At 32.7% G+C, this 17,864-nt stretch overlaps 2 protein-coding genes across 2 annotated transcripts; both read left to right on the plus strand.

The window, feature by feature from the left end:
* The first annotated feature begins 744 nt into the window (after nucleotides 1-744).
* Nucleotides 745-7,100, plus strand: LOC107404477 (L-ascorbate peroxidase 3). The gene is made up of 9 exons (XM_016011428.4): nucleotides 745-1,013; nucleotides 1,146-1,270; nucleotides 2,559-2,608; nucleotides 3,577-3,642; nucleotides 3,723-3,771; nucleotides 5,475-5,557; nucleotides 5,645-5,724; nucleotides 5,820-5,922; nucleotides 6,662-7,100. Exons 1-9 carry the CDS (start codon nucleotides 901-903, stop codon nucleotides 6,857-6,859), a joined length of 867 nt encoding a protein of 288 aa, XP_015866914.2. The 5' UTR covers nucleotides 745-900; the 3' UTR covers nucleotides 6,860-7,100.
* A 2,124-nt stretch (nucleotides 7,101-9,224) lies between these two features.
* LOC107404478 (myb-related protein 308) lies at nucleotides 9,225-10,930 on the plus strand. Its single transcript, XM_016011429.4, has 2 exons — nucleotides 9,225-9,968; nucleotides 10,115-10,930. Exons 1-2 carry the CDS (start codon nucleotides 9,706-9,708, stop codon nucleotides 10,704-10,706), a joined length of 855 nt encoding a protein of 284 aa, XP_015866915.1. The 5' UTR covers nucleotides 9,225-9,705; the 3' UTR covers nucleotides 10,707-10,930.
* The last annotated feature ends 6,934 nt before the right edge of the window (nucleotides 10,931-17,864 follow it).

Here is a 17,864-nt window from a genome sequence, read left to right on the forward strand (position 1 = left end):
ATTGCTTAGTTGTTTTCAAAAGCCTAGTGTTTTCCTGGTCTTTCACATAAAAAATTATCGGTTATGTGATACTTGCTAACGATGGCCACTAGTGGTATTTATATTGGTATGACAGTAATTATTTGAGTATCATATAAATATATTTCTTTTTTGTTAAGAACAAAAATCCTTTTTTCCTTTTTTTTTTTTTTTTTTAAAGTGCAACAAAAATCTATTTGGAAAGTGCACCTTTAATTAGTATGTTAGCAAATTATATTGCTTCTAGGTTTCACTGGAGCTATATGACATTTAATTGCTCATTAACAAAAAAAAAAATATGACATTTAATTGCTAAGATTAAATTTTTAGTATTAATATATTTTAAAAACTTAAATGTTGGAAAAAAAAATGTTTTAGCTACCATCAGTGCAATTTATTTGTAATCGGACAATTTAAAAACTGTTCAAAACTACTTACAAATTAGAAATTTACAATAAAAAATAATAATATCAATATATAACAAAATACAATTAATTAGCAAATTGTTGTGCAGGGTAACAACAAATTATATAATTTTGACATTTTGTGCTTGCTTGGAATTCAAATCGAGGAGGACCGTTGGATGACAATGCAAGCAAAATTGTAGGAACAAAAGGATGACACGTTGCGATTTGATTCAATCAAATCCGTTAAAATCCAGTAATTTGTGGGGTCCATTTAGGACAAGAGAAAGCTGAGTAGTCTAACAAAACCCATTAATGGGGTTGTTTTTTGGGTACTGCTGCGTGGGTGTTACCAATATGCCAAGCCAGTAAGTCCTCCAATTGAATTCAAGCAGAGAGTGAGAGAGAGAGAGAGAGTCTCATATAATTTGGTCTCTGTAACAGAGTCACAGCCCGCAGCTTCGGCGTCGTTTTTCCGATGGCGTTTCCGGTGGTTGACAACGACTATCTCAGCCATGTTGACAAAGCTCGTCGCGATCTCCGTGCTCTTATCTCCAGCAGAAACTGCGCTCCTATCATGCTCCGCTTGGCGTACTCTCTCTCTCTCTCTTTATATATATATATATATATATATTTATCTGTTTGTTTCTCGAGAACTTCCTAGAAAGCCGGAAGAAGAATGTCTTTATCTATTTTATTTTGGAATGCTTGACTTTTTTGTAGGTGGCACGATGCTGGAACGTATGATGCGAGCACGAAGACTGGCGGGCCTAATGGGTCGATTAGGAACGAGGAAGAGTACACTCATGGTTCTAACAGTGGCTTGAAGAAAGCCATTGATTTTTGCGGTATATTTTTCTCTCAATTTGAATAATAGTAAAAAAGTTTTCCCAAACAACCACGCTAACCTATAAATTATAAACCGTCGGTATTTATTAGCTACTATACTCAGCTCTTAGGTAATGCAATGTAGTTTGTGATTGTTGTGGATGAATGCTAATACTATTTGCAGGTTTTAGATACTTAGATGTTCGTTGCTCGTGTCACGCTTTTTTTTTCCCCCCCTTCTCCTCCCCCCCAAAAAAAAAAAAAAATTGTGCATGCATATTTTAGGAATTTGTATGCCCGGCATTTGGAACATTTCCCTGTGTGTTGGGTGGATTTATGCACTACTGATTTGGTTTGCAAGTTAAATCCGCGGTCATTTGGAGTTTGGAGGCAGCAAGTAGTCTAGATGAAGACGGTAGTAATTGTGTTGAAGTCTTCTTATATGTGACAGAGAATATTCAGGTGTTGAGTTCAGGTTTAGGGCTCCGGTTATCCTAGCTTTTAACTCAAAGAAAATGGATTATGGAACTCTAAATGAGATGCGTGCATTAGCAAGCTTGTCTCTGACAATTGTTAATCTGATGTGCATTGATTCCACAACTTGTATACTCTGGTTCACCACCTTTGCGTGATGGTGGGCTATACATGGTTGCCACAAGTGATCTCCCAATCTTGGGTAGTTATTATGTAGTGAGTAATCATTTTTGAGATTCTATTTCTCTTTAAATAAATATATGTATTATTAATAAATCTCAAGAGCTTGTCAAAGTAAAGAGAGAAACTATACATGTTATTATGTAAATACTAGCAATAAATGTTGATGATCTCAAACTGGTTCAATCTTCTTGGTAATTATGTACATTTTGGAAATTTTGAACGCTAAATGGCTTTTGGTATTAATGATGTGGCATCAACATTGTGGAAAAATTCCAAGATATTGAAGTTGAGTTTAAAGTTTATCTCCATTCATTTGGTTCATTCTTATCTAAAGTCTTCCATACATCACGGAGGGACAAATAGAAACCTTGCTGACATAAATTTGTCAATAAATTTAATTCATAGGCATATTGACTGTAATCATTTAATTTAATTTTGCATGAATATGAGTCAATGGATTATTATGATATTCAAGAAATGCAAGGAAGATGCTTGAGATTGTCAAAAGTCAAAACTATTTTTATCTTGACTTACTTATTGTATTATGCAAACATATATGACATCGATTTAAAACTATATATTCTTTCTTTAATTCTTAATTTGGGTTCTTCTTCTTATATATTTGACCAGTGCTTTTCTTTTTGATTTCAGAGGAGGTGAAGTCTAAACATCCAAAAATCACATATGCAGACCTATACCAGGTGACTATAGTGTTCAAAGACTGGTTTTTGATTCTTAAAGCTTGAAAGATAGGAATTAGTGATAGTGTAGGGCTTAACATATAACTGTTGACCAACTATTTCTTATGGGTATTATCAATTATTTATTTTTTTTATATTGAATTAAATATATAGATGTTTCCATACTTTTTGCTTGAAGGGGCAGAAAAAATAGTATTTTATGAAATATTCTCTGTTATAAATCCAAAGGATATATTATATATATGTGTATATATATATATATATATATATGGATATTTGAATGAATTTGTAGATGGAAAGTTTTAGAGAATATTTTAATGAATTTGTAGATGGAAAGTTTTAGCAAGTTTTAGTGAGTCTATTATGTAAGTCACTAAAAGATTTAATTTGTGAAATGGAAGGTCATTTATATTGGGAATGGAGGAAATTTTAAACTGAATTGGTCAAATAACTAATAACCTTATAAAACTACCTTCTTGATTGAGTATTCTCTTCCGCTTTCACTTAAATTACATGATTATATGTTTAATTATAAAATCTGTTTAGTTTCTCTGTTCTAAAGCTTTAGCTGTTGGGACGGACTTGATTATGAATTTATTATACATCACACTTAACGCCCTCACTCAAGTATAGATTCATCCAATATTGAAAAACGTATTGTTCTTATACATGCAAAACAAAAAATTAATAGAAACATTACAAGAAATGGGGGTCACCAGGATTTAACACAAGATCAAACTAACAATCTGACATGTGATACCGTGTCAAGTTTTTAAGAATTTCATAAGCATAAACTATTTGGAAGTGGACTCAATTATGATATCAGAAAACAAAACCCAATGGACTCCTTGAGTGCCTAATCATGAACGTGCACACAGAAGGAGGATCATTCCTGTATAAATACATATCTAAAATGAGCAAACACTACTGCTTCCAAAAGTCTTACATATTGACATCTCGTTTTTCAGCTTGCTGGTGTTGTGGCAGTTGAGGTCACCGGAGGTCCTACGATTGACTTTGTGCCAGGAAGAAAGGTATGTCATTGTGGCTCATTTCAAGAGCATAACTAATATTGTTGTTTCCTTTGGTTTAAAAATTTGAACGATTTTATTAGGATTCAAAAATTTCTCCAAAAGAAGGGCGACTGCCAGATGCTAAACTAGGTGTGTTAAGTACTTAAAATATACTTCTAACTCTGTAGACACCCTATATGAACAATATGTATTTTAGTATTTTGTGGCAAACTAGTTGTAATATGTTATTTTTCCCTTCCATATGCAGAGCAGAGTTTACTTCCATGTATAGGTTCATATTTATAGATTGATATAGCATTGATAATGTAATTACATTTGCTTTATTTTAATGAGAGTTGCATTCAACATGTGTGGAGGACACTTGCATGGATAGTGGGCTAACATCGTTAGTGTAAATTTCGGAGTCTTCTTGGCCAAAGCCTGCCTGTTTTCTGCAGATTCTGTAAAGAAACAAATATATTTTCGAGCGCTTCATGTTGAAGCTTATGAAATAATGTTTGTGCATCTAAAATACATATTTGTCTTTCAGTGTCAGGGTTGTTGCTAAAGATTTGTCCCTTATAGGTGCACTATTTCGTAGAATCTCACATTATGCAGAAACTATGCCTTGGTATGGTATGTGAGGTTGATGTCCATCCTATTTCAGGATTGGGCTGTGGCATTTCTTCTGCTTGAAAGTACGTAAACTTGCCACAGCATATTCAGGCACCAAATCTTAAAGTCTAGGCATTTTACATGGAGACTACATTTATATATTATATATTCATACAGTCAGGCTCAAATAAGGTACAGCTTACTTTTATAAAGTATGTTCCACCCTTATAGCCCTTGAATTCTATCAATGACTGGGCCTCATCTTTTAAATGAGAATCTAAAGGCTATGAAGGGTAGACGATACTTTAAAAAAATAAGATGCACCTTTTTTGAGCCTGTTCCTATGTGTATATAAATGCTATGGTGAGAGACGGTGCTTACCGCTTGGTGAGCGCCTAACACTTATCCTTCATTTGATCCACGGATAAATAAATTAACTCGCATATCTAATGAAAGATACATGTTAGGCGCTCACCCAGTGGTAAGCACCTTCGCTCACAATAGGACTATATATATATATATATATATATTTATATATAAGGATACTGTCAAATGCTTATAGGCAAGTATGTATTGTATATGTACTCATATTGCTTCAATATATATGTATGTGTATATTTTGATAAATCACCCGATTAGCATCGACCGTGGCTGAGAATCTACACTCTTGTGTATATTTTGATAAATCACATTATTAGCATCGACTGTGGCTGAGAACTATAATCTTTTCTACTGGTAACTAGAGCTTCATGGCGGTGAGATAGTTAAACAACTTTTAAGTTATTTAATCTTATGGATGATTGTTGGTCCAATAAATGGTTCTTATTCATGTAAAAGATTGTCTAACATAGGGCAATATCAGGCAATCGTGCATGAATTAATTAGGATTGTAAATTTCTTGAAACAGGTGTATGTAGGTATGTCCCTTTGTCTGGATTTTTTAGTGGCTATCTACTGTCTTATTTCCCAAGTGAAAAACAAGGCAGTTGTCTACATTCCCATAAGCCATACTTCCACGCTGTGGCCATGAGCTCAGTGTACAAATTGATCTAGTCATTAAGGCTTCTTTATGTTGCTCCATTTATGCATACCTTCATCCCTCTTCTTCTTGCTTTAATAACTTGTATCAATTGTATCAGTGTACCAGAGCCAATGTGTTTCTGCGGTTTGCATGTGTACCGTTCATGTATTAAGTCTGAAATCTGTTTTCCTTTTTGGTGGGGGAATTGTTTTGGTAGGTGCACCACATCTTAGGGACATCTTTTACCGCATGGGCTTGTCTGACCAGGACATTGTTGCACTATCAGGTGGCCATACACTGGTAAGTATCTTTTTCAGTTTGATGTAAATATGGTGTTCTTCTATTGGACACATTGTTTTTCCCCATTTGATTTGTCCTGCTATATAGGGAAGGGCTCATCCAGAAAGATCTGGTTTTGATGGTCCTTGGACTGAGGAACCTCTGAAGTTTGATAACTCATACTTTGTGTAAGATTTAAAATTGGTTTCCAAGTTATTGGCTTTAAAATAGATCTTTTTAATGCCTTATCTGATGCTGCCTTCACTTTCACTATTTATACCAGGGAATTGTTGAAAGGTGAATCTGAGGGTCTTTTGAAACTTCCAACGGACAGGGCTCTATTGGATGATCCTAAGTTCCTCCATTATGTTGAGCTGTATGCAAGGGTAATATGAGTTCTTTTTCTTCTTCCTTTTATTTTCTCTCCATTATTTTGCTGCTCAACAGTTAGGTGAGTTCATGCATACCTGGTGATTTCAACTGTATCCATTTAGAACTCATTTGAGTCTATGGTTTATAAATTTTGGCACTTCATTTAGGGCCTATCAAATATTGTAAATACCCATTTGATAGTGGTTACAAAATCTGACCAATCCTGACCTGCCAACCACCTTGGATTAGTAATCAGGTTGAGCCACTGATTAAATCGGTCGCTTCTTTTATTGCCTTGTATCTACTCTTATACTGGTAGGTTGCTTTGGAGCCATTTTATTTTGCCAACTTCAAACCACTAGTGCAATACTGCTTTCTCTTTTCTACAAATCTATTGAGCTGTTAAAGATTTTTCTATGAACTTTTGTGTTTCGTTCCTTATTTTTAAATGAATTTAGGTTGGTTCTTTAGATAATCAATTTAGTCTGTAATGAACCCTAATATTAATGTAGGTAGCCTAAATGCTAGTTTCGTTGCCCAACTTATTTTTGGACAAAAGTCATTTGCAATAAATATTCAACTTCTAAAGTCGGTTAATAGTTGAATTGGTGTCATCTTAGAGTTCCATTATTTGCTTTCTTGAAATAATCTTTAGCTTCAATGCATCTTTACCCACTTCCGTGCCTCGTTTTTTTTTTTTTTTTTTTTTTTTTTTCCTCTTAAATTTATTTCCTCAATAATTTGACTTGTTAGGATGAGGATGTATTCTTCAAAGATTATGCCGAATCACATAAGAAACTTTCCGAGCTTGGATTTACACCTCGTTCCTCTGGCTCAAAGATAATAGTAAAGGATAGCACAATACTGGCACAAAGTGCCGTTGGAGTTGCAGTTGCTGCTGCAGTGGTGATCTTTAGCTGTATTTACGAAGTTCGCAAAAAAATGAAGTAGACATGGCCGGTTACTTTTTAATCCAGTATGAATCAGCAGCATTTGAGTCTCTAATGTGGACGCTAAGGCTAAGAGATACATTACTTACTGATAATAACAAAAATTTCAACATGCCTTAATGGTTTTTGGCAGCTAGATGAACGACTAGAAAGACCCAAGTGAACATTTTTCTCCGTTTTGAAGTAAATATTATAAATGCATGCCTGCCATATTTGTTATATATATAGATATTCTTCTGTTTGGTGGGATCTTGTAAGCTCTCTCTCTCTCTCTCTCTCTCTCTCATATGCGTGTGTATATATATATATATATATATATATCTATGTATATATATATATATATATCTGAAATGGGTGCATGAATCACGGTATACGTGAACCAAAATAGTGGAAAATATTAATGTCGGAGAAGGCATTTTGGAAGCTTTATCCAGCAGCAGGTGGGTCACGAAAAGAGACACGAGGGCTAAAGATGAGAGAACCCCACATGGGGAAGGACAGCCAAAGTGGTAGGTAAGAGTTTATAGGACTGCCCCCACGAGACTTCCTCAATACCTAAGCACATGACATACACGTGATGATGATGTGCTGGCTGTCAACCACACACTTTCAGATAATTGCTAATGCGTACCCACATCCCTCAACTCCTTCTAAGTCCCTTAACCAACCGATTACGTAATTTAGATTTTGATTCCTTCTGCACATTTGTTCTCTCTCTCTCTCTCTCTCTCTCTCTCTCTGTGGTTCTTCCATGTGATTGTGTTTGTGTGTGTGGATTTTTCCACAAGGAAGAAGACCGGTTTGGATAGAGACCATTGTGATAATCACTAGTGTCAAAACGACCTAACTGATTGTGATGATGAGTGCCGTTTGATTTCAACACAGGCACAACTAAATTAATGCGCCCACTTAAATGTTTAAACTCATCAATTCTCAATTAATCTAATCTCAATCTCAACCAAATTTTCTTTTTGCTTCCTTTTCTCTCCGAGTTTCATGTAACCTTAAATGTTTTTTTTTTTTTTTTTTTTTCCTTCCGTTGTGTCTAAATTTCTGGTAAACATAATGGAGAAGAGTCAAAAGAGGATTTTTATTTTTTATTTTTTTAAAGTAAAGTTAATAATACCTTTGTGGGAATAAAATCATAAATTTGTGGCATAGTTCAACATCAAAGTGAAGGTAGAGTTTGGACTGGAGCTAGGAGAGCCAGAAAGGATGAAAAGGTAGGTGAAATACACATTAAAAAAAGAAAGGGAAAAAAAAACATATAATGACATAAGTGGACCTTCTCTCATTGACAACAACTTCTTGTGCCCGTGATCCTTTAACTCCTACCATCCACTTGATTTTCATGATGAGAGAGAGTGCATGTGTGGTGGTGGGTAACAAATTATATGGGCAAATTGGAAAGAGATAACAACAAAAAGGTGAATCAACTTCCCAGTCCCTAACCCTACCCTCTCTGTTTGCCTAAACTTGCACCACAAGGTTGGGGAAAAAAAGAAAAGTGGAAGGTGAACCAAAGCCCACATTACAACCACAACCACAACCACACTCACACTCATTATCTTTCTTTTCCTATTCTCTCCTTTTCTTTCATCATCTTGCCTTGAAACCCAACTTCCCACTCTTCTAGAAACCTTTCTTCTCTCTCTCTCTCTTCCTCTATTGCTTGATTGTGTACCAATAGAATAAAGATCCACAACTACCATCTCTATACTAATGCATAGTAATAGCCAAACCACTTGTGACATTTCTTTCTCAAATACCCACTACAACTAACTTACTAAAATAACCAAAATTTTATATTTACTGTTTTAATCCTTGGATCTGATTCAGGTCATCATCCTAAGCTTAAATTTAGTTCATGAGGATTGATTTTGTAAGCTTCTCTCTCCCTCCAACAACTTCTTCTTGGCTAAGTGATGACACTTGGTAGAAAAAAAATCATAAAAAAAAAACAAAAAACAAATATATATTTTACAAAATTAAACCAACCCAAAATTGGGGAAACAAAGAGGTAAAATTGAACAACACCCTTTCCGTGTAATCACTTAATTTTAGTACAGCATCAACAAAGTTAAAAAGGAAAAAATAAAAAAAAATTTACTTGTATTGGAGTACATGTACCTAAATGGGTTGGGAATGATTTTGAGAGTTAGCTACAAAACTTTTTAAATTATGAATCTAAAAGTTGCCTACAGTTTAGACAGAAAGTGGAAAAAAAAAAAAATATATATATATATATATATATATATATAAAACAGAGAAATCACACCTTGTCTCTTACCTATACTTTAATATACCTTACTTTATACCTACCTGGAGCCCTGGAGGTTACCTCCATAGTTAATGTCCCTTTAACTTATTATATGATTGATGCCTATTATCATCAACTCTCTCACATAGAAAGAGAAGAAAAAAAAAAGAGAGAGAGTCCACCACCAGCCACTCCCCTCTAACCTGTCTCACCAACTCGCATCTAGAAGCAATTAGGCTCTTTCTTTCTCTCTCCTATCTCTCTCTCCTCTCTCTCTCTCTCTCTCTCTCTCTAATAGTCAAAAGCCTATATAATCAAATCCTCCAATTCCTCTCAAGGGCCGGCCTTAATGTTCCAGCAACACAAAAAACAAGGCCACCACTTCCCACACCACCGCTAGTTCTCCTCCAATTTTTTCCCCCTAAAAGCTTAGAAAACCAGAAAAAAAAAAAAAGAGGGAGAAAACAGAAAGCAAAAATATATATATATATATATATATATATATATATATATATCTGTTTATTTTTAAAACAACAATCTCTCATCCCATCTAGCTACTACTTTGTTATTATATCCTACAACTCAAAATGGGAAGGTCTCCATGTTGTGAAAAAGCTCATACAAATAAAGGAGCTTGGACCAAAGAAGAAGACGATCGGCTTATTACTTATATTCGTGCTCACGGTGAAGGTTGCTGGCGTTCACTTCCCAAAGCTGCTGGTCTTCTCCGCTGTGGAAAAAGTTGCAGGTTGCGTTGGATTAACTATCTCAGACCTGACCTCAAACGTGGCAATTTCACAGAGGAAGAAGACGAGCTCATCATCAAGCTCCATAGCCTTCTTGGAAACAAGTAAGCTCTCTCTCTCTCTCTTTATTCATATATATATATACACACTACTTCAAATCGAAATCCGTAACTGGGGTTTTGTTTTTGAGTTCGTTTGCATTGATGGGTTTTCTTAAATTTTAAATTATTATTATTTTTTTTTCCTATAGGTGGTCTTTGATTGCTGGAAGATTACCAGGAAGAACAGACAATGAGATAAAGAACTACTGGAACACCCACATAAGAAGAAAGCTCTTGAACAGAGGAATAGACCCTGCAACTCACAGACCACTCAACGAAACAACAACAACACCACCACCTCAGGAAACATCAACGACGATTTCTTTCGCTGCCTCTGCTGTTAAAGAAGAAGACAAAACGACCACAACAACAACGACGACGACGACAACTAGCACAAGTGGTGGTTCGGTTGGAAAGGACCTCGTCGTTTTGAACCCCCAAATTGTTGTTAAAGAGAGTTGTCCAGATTTGAACCTCGAGCTCAGAATCAGCCCACCTTACCAGAATCAGACTGCTGCTGATCAGCCATTGAAGAGTGGCGGAAGAAGATTATCAAGTGGTAGTGGTGGTCTTTGCTTTTCTTGCAGTTTGGGTTTGCAGAACAGCAAAGATTGTAGCTGTGGGATTATTATTGCTGGTACCAGTACTACTACTGCTACGGGAAACAGCAATATTAATGGTTATGATTTCTTGGGTTTAAAAAGTAATGTTTTGGATTATAGAGGCTTGGAAATGAAATAATAATCATGAACATATATTATTACTATTATATGAGAAAAGAAAATGAGATAAAAAAGAGATTATTGCTATAAAAAAAAAAATTCGTAATTTTGAAGGCTGATCTCTTTGTTTTTCTCATTTTTCTTTTTCTTTCTCTAATTTGTATGACAAAATTAGTTTATACTATAGTATAGTTCAGGTACAGTTGATAAATACTATTTTTTTCCTTTTTTCTTTGAGGCTAAGTTGATAATTACTATTGGTGAATGCCTTTCTTTTTATTTTTCTTTTTTATTTGCCCCTTACAATTATTAGACTATTGATTTTTTGTATTTTTTATTTTTGGGTCTGCAAAAGTCTTTATTTATTTATTTATTTATTTATTTATTATTTTTCCCTTCCATTTTTCTTTTCCTCCCAACACAAAGTTGGGATTCGTCTGACTCTCTTCTGCCAGATCTTCAAAAGCATACGTGTTTTGGTTAAATTGTTAAATTCAAAGCAAATGGAAAGAAAGGTAAACATGTTAAACTAGTAAATATATATTATATATATACTGGCATTAGGGTTCAGGCTGAGTATACAAGAGGAAGAAGAAGAAGAAGGGGGAAGAGAGGGTCGGTGGAAGGTGGAGTTTTTAGAGATTCTTCAGAATCTCCTGTCAACAAAAATTATATACGATGCACTTCTTGCATGAATAACACAAAATAAACTCTTTTTCTAAGATCCCATTATTAGCCATTTTACCTAAAAACAAAAATAATAACAAAAAATAAAAATCTTCTTTGATTGTCAGAAAACCTCTAAATAAATCAAAAGTTGATGTCATCAAATATTCATTCTATCTGAAGGAGGAGATTTGCATGATCTATATTTTCTTCCAATTATTGATTTTTTTTTTTTTTGCTCTTTTTGTTTTAAAAAAGTAATTAATTAAAAATTAGATTCTTTTTGGATTATTTTGTCTCTTGCTGAAAGAGGGGATTGATTTTTGATGAGGAGGCAATGGATAAGCTCTCAGAGGAGGAGAAATAAGGAGGAATGGAGTGGTGGGTAACCAATCTCTTCTTCTTGGTTAAGGCCAAAAAAGAGGGAAAAAAAAAAATAGTTAGTATTATTTAAAAAGCGTGAAGGAACTAACAACTGTCCGTAGTACCATTCTTCTACCAACCTCCAAACATTTATTATGTAAACTACGAACCAACCTACCCATATTTATAGAAATATACTATTTATTTTAGAAAGTAAAAAAAACCCTAACTAGATTTCATTCTTTTGTTTCTTTTCCCTTCTACATAAAAACCATTATGCTAGCTACTATCTAGGTTGCTGGTTTTAATCCATTTTAATTTAATTAGGTTTGGAAGAGCATGCATCGCTTATGCAACTCCATGCTATACTGTTTGTGGAGAAAAATGGCTTTAGTTGTGCACTGATTTTTGAAATTTCGACCAACCACCCTTTTTGGCCCCAAAACTATCTTGGCTTAATTACTTTTTATAGCAAGCAGATATTACTTAAGTTCAAGAGATCAATTTACTTTTGTACTTAATGAAATGAGAATATATAATAGTTGAGTTTGTACCCTAAGTCCTAACTAGCGAGTTTCTTCAATTTTTGTAAGTTCTCAATGTAATTCACATTTTAGTGTGAACTACTAATTCTTCTTCTTCTCTTTGAGTGTCAAGTTAATGAGTATGAATAGTGTTTGTACTCTGCACAACCGATGATTTAGAAGAGGGCATTCTTGTTGACTTCCATGTATTAAAAAATTAGCACTGTGTTACTACATTGGGATAAATTATATAGTTCAGTTGATCATAGAGTTCAAGGAATCTAAACCAAGAAAAAAAAGGCACTTGGTTTAATTAATCAATTTATCTTTCATTTACTTCATTTTTATTAATTTTCTTTTCTTTTCAGAATAACAAGAAGCATAAATCTTTTATCCACATAAATATTTTATTCTAATAAATTTAGAGTTTACCCACACCATATAGAATATTGCCTAGCACATATATATATATATATGGTTGGCAATAACAAGAAGGGATGTACCTAATTAAATTGCAAACATTTAATGATGAAATGGAATTGATCAATCAAATAATATATACCTTATATACTTTTTTTTTTTTTTGGCTGGAAATATATACCATATATACTCTACTAAATATTATACGCATGTTAAATATGCTTTGACTTGGAATTATGTTGAGAGGACATTATATATTTTCTTGGTAATATTGAGAGTATATTATTTAGGTTAAGAAATCTAAAACAGCTTCAACTACTTGCACCTATTTTTTTTTTTTTTACTGTTTGGACCTTTTTAAAGCTGTCAGTAACTACTGTAAAATCTAAATGTAATTTACCAAAGTTAATAAATTAGACAACAGAGTTTTGAAACTTTGCCAAATGATTTTGAAATTGACCAAATTGGGGTCAATGGGGTCACACCCACCACCAAATTTTTATCTACCAGCAATTAATTCATGGTTTTATGTCACTGGGGTCAGAAAGACCATACAAGGACCAACCTAATTGGTGCCTGTGCCTGGTCCTTCAATAGCTAGCTACTTTTGGCTCAATGGCCATGCACCACCAAAGTATTTTAATTAAATTATTTTGAAAATAATAATAATGCATGACAAATAACAATAAGGATATGTTACCAACCTAATCTCAGAAATAATAATTAAAGTTTTTTTAATTGGCTAGCTTGGATCAATATATATATATATATTATAACATTAATATAAAAGAGGGAAGACAAAATGGTTAAAAAGAATCTCCAAAAGAAGAAAGATGAATTTCCATTGCCCCAAAAGCAATCTAAGACACAGATGGGCATGATCAAAAAGGACACATCAATGGGGTATAGCTACTTTGAAACAAGATCCAGATAAAAACAATGCCTCTTCCCACATAGATATATATTAAAAAAAAAAAGTGGGTCACTTTTCAACCTTTCTTTTTCTTCTTCAAAGGTGTTAGGTAGAGACATTGGAAGCTTCCATAAGATATTTTTATCTCTTTTTTCTCTCTCTCTTTCTCTCTAGCTAGAAAAAGAATAGAAAAGAAAAAGAAAAAAAATTGTTTGGCAGGCTTATACTTTCCCATATTAATAATTTTGTATATTGCTTCTCTCTCTATCAATGGTCTAATTATTGTTCTACCTTAAATTGTTAATGGGGTTTCAACCTCCACCAACATCACATGCAAAAGACCTTTGGTGGTGGGGTCCTCGCTGCCTCTGCTTCTATTGTATTTTCTTCTGGATCCATTTCTTTTCCTTTCTCTTCTCCTACCTTACTTAAATGACTTTATAGTAGAGAGAGTTTTCAATTACTAAATTATTACCTTCCAACTTATCTATTTTTTGTTTGGTAGAAAAAAGTACTTCTATCCAAACTATTCTTGGATCACAGTTTGTCCAACTGGATATAGATGACAAAAATGTGTTATACCAAACATTATGGCCAGGGCCAAACCTTTCTTTTCTTTTATCATTATTATTATTATTATTTTTGGAGATGGGGGGTCCATCTATGTGTTAGCTACCTACATTAATAATTGTAAGTTTTGCCTCCATCATGTTTCTTTTATTATTTTTCTCTGCCATTGTTCTTGTCTGGTTATTTACAATTTGTTCTTTTCCTTAGTGACCCCAATGCAATCCGTTTAATTTAACCCTTAAAAAAAAAAAAGGGTTGGATACATATGTATGAGAATTTCATTTTTGTTAACTATTTCTCAATTTATATAATGAAATGTACATGAGTAATATAATGAGGATTAAAAATTATATTACTATGTTGTTCATTATAAATTGAAAATTTAGTTATGTTTCTCTTAAATATTCCGTGATTTTTCTTTGTAGTAAAATTATTTTTAAATGCTTAGACATTTTATGATTCAATATTTGGGTGCAGTTGTCTGAATCATACTTGGGTGCAGTTGTCTTTTTTTGCATTTCACATGTCTAAAAGATAAACAATATTTGTAAGAAACACCTTATCTTTTTTTTTTTTTTTTTCCCCTTCTACGAAAAGAAAAATAAGACATGCAAGGATATCATATAGGTGATAATGATAAAATAAAGAGATAGAATTATTAGATAATTAGGATGGTATCATATATATCCAAAAATAAAAATAAAAATTAGGATGGTATCATGGGAGCACATGATCATGTATTTTGAAAATGAATTATTGGTGTGGGGAAAAACATATTTAAATTGCATTTTAAATAATAATAATGTGTTAGAGTATGTGAAAGAGAAAAGAGCTTTGAGTTTGTGTCCCAAAAGATGGGTAGCACAAGCTCAAGGAAGTAGCTGTTCCTTCTTTTCACAGGAACTACCTCAAATCAAATGGGACCTTTGCTTTACTTAAATTTTTATTTATTTATTTTAATTAATTATTATTATTATTATTATTTTTGGCCCATTTTCATGGATTTCTCAATGATGAGTCAGAAAGTGAAGAAACAAGAGAAACATGCTGTGTATGTATGGATGGTTGGGGTGGGGGAGGAGGAGAGTATACAAGATTGGATACCGATGAGGAATGAGAGGGTGAATGGTAGGATGGTAAATAATGGGAGACAGGAATGGCAAAACGATAAAAAAGGGAATGGACAGGGTGTATGTCCCACACGCTACCAACTCCGCTCTTTTTGGGCGGTAGTTGGCAGCCGTCCGACGTAGGCTCATGTGCGCGGTTGCGGCGCTGGGTCCCAACCCCCTGTCACCTTCCACGCCACGTGGGTCCCTCCTCTCTCCCACCTGGACCCCACACTCACTTCAATTGGATACTTACGGCTACACTGTAGCTCCTCTACGTCTTCATCCCCAACAGCCTCCTTACCCCTTTTTTTACTTAAAACACAAACACTTCTTTTGCTGATTATTAATTGCTTATCCCAAAATAAAATAAAAATAAAAAAAGCAAACAACATTTGCATACCAAACTATAAAATATCTGTCCTTTTTTTTAAAAAAAAAAATTTCTTAATTTTATATGTGGGATAATTACATAATACCTTCCTCAACTTTAGTAATGTCCCCCTTTGACATAATATCAATTTGTTTTCTTTCTAATTTTTTTATTTATTGGAATTTGACAAAATTCATTGGCTAATATTGAAATTGCATACTTATATTAATAAAATATGTGTTTAACAAAATTCTTTTAAAAAAAAGGTTGCTAAATAAATAAACCAAAAACACTATGCACTACAAGTATTATCTTTTTATTATTATTATTAAATTTGACCTAAACAAAGTTTTGTTTAGATACATTTTATTAAATGTAAGCAAGCAATTTCAATATTAACCAATCATTTTAGCCAAATTCTAACCAAACATAAATAGATAAATAAATAAATAAAGCTGGAGCAAAATTGACACTGTGTCAAAATTTAGGGAGGAAATTGTACTAAAATAAGTTCAAGGAGCAAATTGAAACTTTAGTAAAAATTTAAGATGGTGTTAAGTATTTTCTCCTTTATATTTCTATCTCCCTTTTCTTTTATATACCTTTTTTTTTTTTTTCAATTTCTACTTTGTAACCAATATATTTTAAAAAAATATATATATTCCCACTACTTGCACATTTGAAAAAATATAGGATCTTGATTTGATTTGATTTTTTTTTTTTTTCTTTTCCAGCTGAGAAGTGAGAACATTAAAAACCACGAAGAAGTATACTTTTTCTGCTTTTTGTCTTTCTTTTTTATTAATTTTTATTTTGTTTTATATTTTTTGGAGGGTCGGAGTTTCTCATTTATGTAATAAATAATAAATTTGAAATCAGCCGAGGATCTCATTTCCAAATTCCAAGTTCAAAAGTGTCGGTTTTTAATAATGGATTTGTTATATTTAAGGTTAGGACTTCAATTTACACGGCGACCATGTGTTGGTTAATTAGGACTGTTAGTCAGACTCTTAAAAGTTTTCCATTACAAAAAAACCTTTAAGAAGTTAACAAAATACTATACTTTATCTATTTAATAAAATATTCTGAAAAAAGATTTCCTAGAAAGAAAAAGCATGTTTGTGTAAAGATTTTTTCTTATTAAAATGATAATTTGTCATTTGATGTTATACAGATTACATAGAATAAAACAATGTACTAAACTGTACAAGAGTTCAAATTTAACCAAATGTTACATTGTATTTAGCACAATAATAAAATAAATATCTTCCAATAAATTGGTAAAGTGATTTTTTTAGGGACAATTTAGTCGATAATCACTAGTAATGATAATTTCGAATACTATTTTCAATCCAGTCTCGTGCTAAATCTCCTTCCTGGACTTAATAAAATGAACTTTAGGTTTCCCAATCTTGTTTTATTCAAATGTTCATTGACATTTGGTCTACACATTTAAATACAACTTTAAAAAACCAGATGAATGAAAAATAATTTGCATTTATATTATTTCATGTAACTAGGTTACTACTAATTAATTGATACTATATATATATATATATATCAAGTTTATATAAAATAATTAATAACATAAAAATTTATATAGATCTTAAAAATTTTAACTTGTATCTTTTATTTTCCCTTAAGTAGTTTTAATATATACTGCTAGTAGAATTAAAGACCACCTTTGCTGATCTGTTACAAAATTTTAGAACAAATACAACTCTTGTTTATGTGAATACCTATAAAGAAAAAATAAGATGGTGGATTTCAAAAAGCGAAAATAATTTTTTTTAATTATGTAGTTAAAAGAAAATAACATTTACTTTATGTAATTGATTCTAATATCCAAAAGAAAGGCTGATAATTAATTTGAAGTGACTATGTAGATGAATAGTAGTTACATACAGGAGATATCACATAGAACATGTAAGTCATAAGTGTGTGTATATATATATATATGCACAAAAGTAAACAAAACTGTCTTTACAAAGATGATTGAACAATCATTTGAACCGACTTTAAAAAAAAAAAAAAAAAAAAGTTACACAATATTAAGTTTGTATAAAAGCAAATAAATCATATAAAAACTTCATTTTTAATTTGCAAAATAAAGGAATAAAACGCTCAAATAAGTTCAACTTATTGAAGACAGCGTTACTATTTGTAAAACTACTCCGCTTTTTTTAACAACAATAAAGCCGGGTTCGAACATAGGGTTACCTTTTATGAGCAAAGTCAC

Source organism: Ziziphus jujuba, chromosome 9, assembly GCF_031755915.1.
Source record: "Ziziphus jujuba cultivar Dongzao chromosome 9, ASM3175591v1".
Lineage (NCBI taxonomy): Eukaryota > Viridiplantae > Streptophyta > Magnoliopsida > Rosales > Rhamnaceae > Ziziphus > Ziziphus jujuba.